Here is an 8,880-nt window from a genome sequence, read left to right as displayed (position 1 = left end):
GTTTTAAGTTTCTGCGGGAAGGACCGATCGTGCCGACAATTGACTGGGTTTGTGCCTGTCATGGACAAACTCCGGCTTATTTATGACATCTGAACTGAGGCCTAGATCACTACACCGGTAGGGCTGCCAACCTCCAGGGGGTACCTGGAGACCTCCCACTAACACAATTGATCTCCAGATGACCAAGATCATTTCCCGTGGACAAAATGGCTGCTTTGGAGGGTGAACTTTATGGCGTTATCCCCTGCTGAGGTCCCCCCAAACCCTGCCCTCCCCAAGCTCTCCCCCCCCATCTCCAGGGGAGAATTCCAAGTATTTCCCAACTGAGAACTGTCAACCATGCAACATTGCAGATCTGGACCCTTGCACTGTATCGGAAGGAGCAGAGTTATTGGAAACAGTAAGCACCGAACAATTCTATTCCTTCCCAATCCCCCTCTCCAGCTAATGCCGTCACATCACAAAAAAATGATCACAGGTAACAATATTATTTCTGTGCAGGTTTTTTTTCCTCTTTTATATATAAACAGAATTATCTCCTACTTTCCAACAATCAAAACTCTTCAAGCCAACTCACATCTTCATTTTTTTTGACAAAACCATGTACATTTTTTTTGCTTTTCTTTCCCGTGATTGAAGTTTCTCCCTTCCACCTCACATTCACCGGGGTTAGAGCGGGTCCGAACGATACAAATATTTTCACAATTCCGGCTGCAATCCTGGTTGTTTTTTCTTCAGGGGGTCTGATATATAGATTTATGCATATATATAAAAAAAAACAAACCTAAGAAACTTGCTATATTACAATATTTGTCTAGGAGCCATTCTTTTCATTTTTCCTTTTTTAAAAAAATCTTGGAACGGGGGAGGGAAAACCACCTCACCCTCCAATATCCGTAATTGCTTCTTTTAAAAATTCATCTCCGGATTATTATTTTTTTTCACCTTTTTAACCTGAAGTCCTAAAACACTGCTGAAGTTTAATTAAAAAATTATATAATTTTTCAAACACAACCAAAACAAAAACAAAAACAAAGCAACCCTGTTGTCAATTCAATCCACCACTAATTTTTTTCCTGCAATTCGCCTGGGTTTCAGCTATCTTACAAACAACGTACCTCTATACAAAAAAAAAAAAAAACGCCCCAAAACTAACTAAACAAAACAAGAGGAAAAGGAGATAGAAGCAGTCTTGGGAGATTGCTTTCCACTGTGCTAAACAAAATGTACAAAATTCGGGGAAAATGTGGGAACAGAGTGGTTCGAGTTAGGGGGAAAAGACACAATGAAGGACTCACTTGCTTTGCTTTGACCTTTTCTTTATTCTTTTGCAAATGTAGCCTCCAGGACTGCTTCATTAAGCATTAGAGGAGAAGATTGGGGGAGGGGGGATTTTAACCCCTTCTCCACCTTCTGTTTTCTCTCTGGAAAACCTGCCCCTGAACTGCTTTCGCTCTCAGTGGGGAGAAACAGAACAAATACAGGTATGTGCATTTTCCCCCCCAGATGGAGTAAAATCAAACTTATACCTGTGTTTTCCCCTCTCTAACAGAAGAAAGCTGCTCAGAAGCAGTTTCTTCAAGTGAGAAAATAAAAAGGAAGGAAAGGGTTAAAGTGTGCGTCCCCCCCCCAGCCATTCTCCGGTTTAATAAAACAGTCCCAGCCCCTAAACTTGCAAAAGTTAAGCAAGGTGCTTAAGATGGAAGAAATGTCTGTGTATCTGAGCCCTCAGAATCACAATCCAGAAAAATCTAGTTGCGACCAGAGCCCTGCTGAAAAGGGGCAGAAAGGGACTCGGGGCCAGGTTCACACACGCAGGGGAAAGAAGTGGAAGGGGGTGTGCCACTTTAAACAAGCAGGGGAGAATTCCAGCTCTGAGCATTGCCTTTGCAATAAAGCACTCCCCGCAAGCAGAAAATAAGCACAGCAGGGACCTTCTGTTTACTGCCTTTTCTACTTGCAGGGAGCAACATTCCAAAAAGGGATCCGTCACCTGCAATCCCAAGTGGGGCAGCCTATTCTACTGCCTCATTCTCTTGCTTTAGGCCTATTCAGACATGCCCATATTACACATGCAAGAGAATGAGGCAGGCGTTAGACAGAAAGAACAGACTGCACCATCCAGTGGAGGATCACTGGTCGCAACGTTAGCCCATGTCAAAAAAACCCTGCAACTTGAAAGCTGGCAAAGGAGAGGAAGGAGGTCTCCCACTGCAGAGCTAGCTTTCTACTTGCAGGGTTTTCCTGCGAAGACTGGAAACCGCCACTTGCAGCCTTCCATGCTGCTGCCCTGTCGACCATCTCAGCAGTCTGCCGCTTTGCCCTCCTGCTGGCATGAACCAGGACAGGAAACATCCCCTGTGCTCTTGCGTGAGCAGGGCTCGTTTTAGCGCGTGTGTGCCTCAAACAAGGGAAGTGAGCCCTTTTCTTGCCATTTCAGTAGCAAGGCGTGGGGGGCCAAAGCTCCTGCTTGCTTGGTTCGGCAGCCAAACCGGACAGGGCAAAAGCCCTGCCTCTCCAGTCCAATGGCCAAGAAAACCCACCCATTTCCCACCAGGTGGAGAGACTCCAAAAGGGCCAGGGAGGAAAAGAAGATGCAACTGGGTAGCTCGAGGGGCCAAGTCTCCCGGGGCATGTCCTTGCCCCGGAGAGCCAGCAGAATAGGAAAGGAAGTGTTAAAAGTCTACTATAAAAAAGAACTGCGGCTTTCATCTCTTTAACCTTAATGTAGCCTAAGTAAAGGATGAGAAAAGGGACAGGGGTAGAAGAAATTAGGAAAGAAAAAGGACAAGGACATTCGGAGGATCCTTTTGGGAAAAGGGGAGGAGCTAGGCTGGTGTGGCTGACATGTCACACGGCCAGACTTCCTTCACCCCTCCCCTAATTCCCCCCCCTCCCCTCTGACATCCCCACATCAGTGGGAGGGGTTGAGGCAAGGTTCGCTCGGAAGAGGGGGAAAGGGATTCTTCTGAGCTATACGAAAGGGACAACTGAAGGGGGGGTTGAGATCCCACGTGGAGAGGCAGTGTGTGTGTGTGTGAGTGAAAGGGGGGGGGTTACTGCCCCGGGGCATCTCCCACGATCTCGATCCCGTGCTGCTGAAGCTGGGCTCTCAGAAGTGCATTTTCGTTCTTCAGTTCTTCGATCTTGGCAAGGGTGTGGTGGAGAAAGGGGGGGGGGAGAAAGTCACGAGAGACGTTAGCGGTCATCGCAGAACCAGAGGCCCAGTTCCCACCAAGGAGTGGAGAGGGCTGTACCACTCCACAGGACTGTACCACTCCGCAGGCTGTGGGTGAGGGCCCGCATGTGAGCTATGCTCGGCTAGATCTGCTTAACAGGCCACTTAGTGTGGAGGAGGAGGAGGAGATTCAGAGGTCATTTGGGGGGGGGGACGCGGGGGGACGCCATCCCCCCGGGTGAGGTGCGGGAGGGCGGGGCCTGGGGCTCCCTGCTGGTGCCCGCTGGAGGTCGCCGCCGGCTGTGGGGAGGACACACTTCCGGTGATGTCAGGGGGTGTGGCATATGCTAATGAGTTATGCTAATCAGTCCCTCAGGCTCTTTTTCTACGAAATGACCCCTGAGGAGATTGGATTTATACCCCGCCCTTCACTACCCAAAGGTGTCTCAGAGCGGCTTACAAACTCCTTTCCCTTCCCCTCGCCACAACAGAAACCCTGTGAGGTAGGTGGGGCTGAGAGAGCTCTGACAGATACTACTCCTTTTTCAAGGACAGCTCTTATCAGAACTATGGCTTGCCCAAGGTCATCCAGCCAGGTGCAAGTGGAGGAGTGGGGAATCAAACCCGGTTCTCCCAGATTAGAGTCCGCGCACTTAACCACTACACCAAACTAGCTCTCTTGTTTGTCCACTCTAGCCAACCGGATGCTCCCGGAAGGCCTACAAGCGGGGTACAGGGGCCAAAGCCTCCCCTGCACTGCAGCTCCTCAGTGGCTGACGCTCAGAGGCACACTGCTCCTGAACATGCGGAGGTTCCGTTTAGTCTCCATGGCTATGGACGGGCCTCTGTCCACTTAGTCCCCCCACCCTGCAAAGAGAGGACGCGGTGCGTGACCGCCAAAGCCCACCTGCTGCCGTAACAAGTCGTTATCCATCTGCAGCCGCTCGGCTTCTTTGAAGGTCTCCTGCATGCGCTGGTTCGTCTGGCGCAGCTCCCGGATGTAGTCGCAGGCTTTGGAGAGGATGCCTCCTTTGCTCTGTGGGATGTGCAAAAGTTGTCCTATAGCCCACAACGGCTCGATCACTGAGCCACGGCCCTCTCCAGGGAAGGAACGAACGATAACTGGACTATCCCCTTCCCCGATAAGAGAGCGAGGTCGCGCAAATAGTCACTGCAAGGGTACCCATCACACGGCTACTGGGTGCCCCCTAGAGCTCCCTGCTAAGCCGCCCACCAGACCAGCAAGGCCCACCTACCAGGCTTCCCCTACAATCTCTAGGCACCGCTTTTTGCCATGTGCCACCTGTGACAAAGCTCGGTGTCCAAAGATGTGCCTACAGCAAGGATGGAGGGAAAAACAGTGGCCCCAAACTTAGCCTAAGGAGGTTGTGTGTGTGGAAAGGGGGAAGAGCCTGCCCCTGCCCCCAGCGGAACTTAAAAATGCCCCTGCAACAAAGCAGTCAACGAGGGACAAGATAACGCTCTGCCTCCCTTCTGGGTTTCGGGAGAAAAGCCACCCAGGACCGCCTATTTCCAATTGCGGCCAATGCCTCCTCCCTGCTCTCGGGCCCCGCCCCCTTGCGGCGACCCTCACCGCTCCCGTCTTGCTGTTGTCTGTATTGCAGTCTGGAATGATTTTCGACAGCTGGACGATCCAATTGTTGATCTTGTCCCGCCTCCTTCGTTCCACTAGGGACAAAGAGGTGAGAGGAGGTCGCTCACGCAAAGCCCGGTGCCTGGGAGGGACCCCACCCACCCACCCACCCTCGGTGGGGAAAGTAGCGTGACGTGGCTGCTGGGAATGTCCGATTAGGACCCAAGTCCAAATCCCAGCTCTGCCATGAAGTTCCCAAAGGCAACGGTGGGCCGGTTGCTCGCTCTCAGCCCAACCCACCTCACAACATTGTTGTAAAGATGAGCCGGGGCGGGGGGAGTGGTATAAAGGGGAGAGAACCACATACACCACCCCCTAGCTCTCCCAACACAGGAAAGGATAATAAATACTAAGATAATAGAAACCAGCAGCAGACAATGTTGGGGGCGAACAGGATCAGTAACCTATCATTCGGGACGGTGCTTATACTACCTTTCAAAATTACCTCCGCAAGCATCACAAAAAGATATGTACGAGCAGGGCTATTTTTGGGCAGGAACGCACAGGAACGGAGTTCCGGCTGGCTCCCAAGTTGGCCACGCCCAGCAGGAACTCATTAGCATAATAGGCCACACCCAACAGCAGAAACTCATTAGGATTGGCTACATTAGGGGTGTGTGGCCTAACATGCAAAGGAGTTCCTGCTACAAAAAAGGCCCTGGGTTTTGACAACAAACAAGGTAAACAGAATAACAAGCAAAAGGTGGGTGTGGCTGGATAACCACACTTCTGGTAACATGGGGGTGTGGCGTAATGTGCTATTGAGCGGTGCTGTCAGGGGTGTGGCCCAATATGCTAATGAGTTCCTGCTGTTGGGTGTGGCCTATTATGCTAAGGAGTTCTTGCTGGGCTTTTTCTACAAAAAGAGCCCTGTACGAGCCAGCATCAAACACCAGACAGGACCCACTGTGTGGATCCACAGCTCCTCAAAACTTGTTGGAGCCAATGTAGGAAAAAAACAGTTCTCACATACAGCTTTGGTGGTCGTGTCCAAAAGTACAAAAGTCCCAGGACGGGATTATTAAAATGCTATCCTAAGTAGAGTTGGACCCTTCCAAGCCCATTGAACTTGGAAAGACGCAACACACCCCTTAGGAGGGCACGGTCAGTTTGGCTGCAAAAATGCAAATAGCCAAACTTTGGAAAAGTGAATTTACACCAGCTATGACCATTAGATGTACGATACGAGAACTGAGAATTTTTTTAAACAAACAGTGCACCCTAAAATATATATATATATATGTATGTACGATACGAGAACTGCATATATATGCAGGGCTTTTTTGGTAGAAAAAGTCCAGCAGGAACTCATTAGCATAATAGGCCACACCCTGACATCACAGCTCATTCGCATATTAGTCCACACCCCCATGTTACCCCATGGTCATCCAGCCACACCCACCTTTTGCTTCTTATTCTCTTTACCTTGTTTGTTGTCAAAACCCAGGGCTATTTGCACATTAGGCCACACACCCCTAATTGTAGCCAATCCTAATGAGTTGCTGCTGTTGGGTGTGGCCTATTATGCTAATGAGTTCTTGCTGGGCGTGGCCAACTTGGGAGCCAAACGGAACTCCGTTCCTGTGCGTTCCTGCCCAAAAATAGCCCTGTATATATATATATATATATGTGTGTGTGTGTGTGTGTGTAACCAATGCAGAAAAACGGAGGCTCCGCTCTGCTGCCGCACCTTCGTTGTGCTGGGCTCTCCTCCTCTCGTCTCGCGGCGTCCGCGTCCCATCCATTTTCCTAGGTTTTGAAGCAAAAGAAAAAAGTCACGTGGCTCAAGTGTTTAAGACGCTGAACTGGAGGCTGTGGAAGGTCGTTTGTTCGGCAGTTCGAGACCCGAGTGTGCCGCATGATGGAGTGAGCTCCCGTCTCTAGTTCCAGCTCCTGCCGACCTAGCAGTTCGAAAGCAAGAAATTGCAAGTAGATAAATAGGTACCACTTCAGTGGGGAGGGAACAGCGTTCCGCGCGCCTCGGTGTTTAGTCATGCCGGCCACATGACCACGGAAACGCCTTCGGGCAGCGCTGGCTGTTCAGCTTTGAAACGGAGATGAGCACCGCAACCCTAGAGTCGGACTCGACTGGCTTTCGAGCAAGGGAACCTTTACCTAAAGAATCAAGACGTTCTTAACAGCCCCATTCACCACTTGAAGTAGGACGCGCCAAATCACCCCTCCCCCCCTTTTAATTTAAAGAAAAAGACAGGATGGGGAGGTCTCGATCCATTATCCCACCACCATCCTGGAATAAGGTGATGGAGACGGAGTGAGCCCTTTCCACCATAAAATGTAGGGGAAGGGGTACTAATAGGGTTGCCGGGTGCCCACTGGGGGAACGTCTGTCTCCACACTCCGTTGCCCACCAGTTCTCAGGTGAGCAGCAGGAGGAAAATTGGGGGGGGGGGGGAGAGACGTCATAATGTTCTGATGTCACTGCTGCCACCAAAGACACTCTAGGAACTGAACAGATCTCTATGGTGTTTGCCATAGAGTTTGTGGGATTCTTAGACTGTGTGCGTGCATGCAGTGACGACATTTCCGGGTCTTCATCTGGACGTGACTTCAATGCACCAGTGATGCTTTCCCCTCCCGGGCCTCCCCCTAAACAGCTGCCGGGAGCACAGACTTGATATCTTTAGGTACTAAAGCTCCCCTCTGCAGGAAAGGGTCACGCGAGGATAGTTGTAGGGTCTACATTCTCATTCAGGGCGGTGCCAGGTGCGTTTACCGCCCCCAGTGAGAATCTCCATCATACCGCTATCCTTGGCCGCTTCTTTCCCTGAAGAGGCGACGCTCAGCAGACAGTACATCTGGGCAATACCCATGGGTCTCGGTTAGAAGAAGAGGAGGAGATTGGATTTATACCCCCACCCTTCACTCAGTCTCAGTGCGGCTTACAATCTCCTTTCCCTTCCCCTCCCTACAACAGACACCCAGTGAGGTAGGTGGGGCTGATCTTCCGAGAATTGCTCTTTTAAGAACAGCTCTGACAGAACTATGGCTTGCCCAAGGTCATCGAGCAGCTGCATGTGGAGGAATGGGGGAATCAAACCTGGTTCTCCCAGATTAGAGCCTGCGCACTTAACCACTACACCAAACTGGCTCTACCAGGTGGAAGTACGGTAGCCAGCCAGGCTCCACCCCAATGGTCCCCTCTGCTCCAGGAGCCATACGTACGGAGAGTAGGGGTGAGTACGGGGGGCGATGGTGCGTTGCGTTCCCGTCTGCAATACGTCTTGCGGGGTCATCATTACGTAGAACTGGCCTAAGGAGGAACAAAATGGAGGGGGGATTAGTCTTACACTGGAAGACAGAGCGAGCAAGGGTGCAGAGAAAACCTTGCCTGCGCTAACCGGAAACTCGCGTGTGGGGGACCACTAGGTTCTGCAAAGGTGCCGATACGTAGATGTGCACACATGCTGCGATCCCACAGACTGGCGGCAAAAGAGCATGATGTGGGTTGATGCTTCCCGAGAAACTCTGCTTCGGATTTTCAGACAAAAGAATGAGCAAGTTTCTAGTTCTCACCAGGGCTTTTTTTGTAGAAAAAACCCAGCAGGAACTCATTAGCATAAGAGGCCACACTCAACAGCAGAAACTCATTAGCATATCAGGCCACACTCCTGACAGCGCAGCTCATTAGCGTATTAGGCCACACCTCCATGCCTGCCCTTGGCTTGCCCGGGCACCCTGTGGCTGCGGGGAACCTGGGCAAGCCAGCCCTTGGAGGGAAGGGAAGGCAGTTTAAACTGCCTTCCCTTGGCTTGCCTGGGCACCCCTTCCCTCTGTAGCCACGCATGCAGAGGTTTTGGCTGTAGTGAGCGTGGCCAACTCTGAAGCCAGCTGGAACTCTGTTCCTGTGCGTTCCTGCTCAAAAATAGCCCTGGTTCTCACACCCACCGAAACCTCCTTGTAAAGCAGCTTATAAGATGCAAGAAGCAAAGAAGAAGAAGAGGAGGAGATTGGATTTATACCCCGCCCTTCACTACCCAAAGGTATCTCAGAGCGGTTTACAAATGCCTTTCCCTCCCCCTCCCCACAA

General features: G+C 51.0%; 1 protein-coding gene across 1 annotated transcript in view; it reads right to left on the bottom strand.

Moving 5' to 3' along the window:
* Positions 1 to 490: 490 nt before the first annotated feature.
* USF2 (upstream transcription factor 2, c-fos interacting) overlaps positions 491 to 8,880 on the bottom strand; it is a 64,690-nt gene continuing 56,300 nt past the window's right edge. The window contains exons 7-11 of the mRNA XM_015421549.1: positions 8,016 to 8,103; positions 6,523 to 6,581; positions 4,773 to 4,867; positions 4,086 to 4,214; positions 491 to 3,146 (exon numbers count right to left, since the gene is read on the bottom strand). Coding sequence (XP_015277035.1) covers positions 3,057 to 3,146; positions 4,086 to 4,214; positions 4,773 to 4,867; positions 6,523 to 6,581; positions 8,016 to 8,103 — 461 coding nt within the window. The 3' untranslated portion in view covers positions 491 to 3,056. The remainder of the gene's footprint in view (positions 3,147 to 4,085; positions 4,215 to 4,772; positions 4,868 to 6,522; positions 6,582 to 8,015; positions 8,104 to 8,880) is intronic.

This window comes from Gekko japonicus, unplaced genomic scaffold (assembly GCF_001447785.1).
Source record: "Gekko japonicus isolate JY-2015 unplaced genomic scaffold, Gekko_japonicus_V1.1 scaffold1371, whole genome shotgun sequence".
Lineage (NCBI taxonomy): Eukaryota > Metazoa > Chordata > Lepidosauria > Squamata > Gekkonidae > Gekko > Gekko japonicus.
This window is presented reverse-complemented; position numbering and strand designations above follow the sequence as displayed.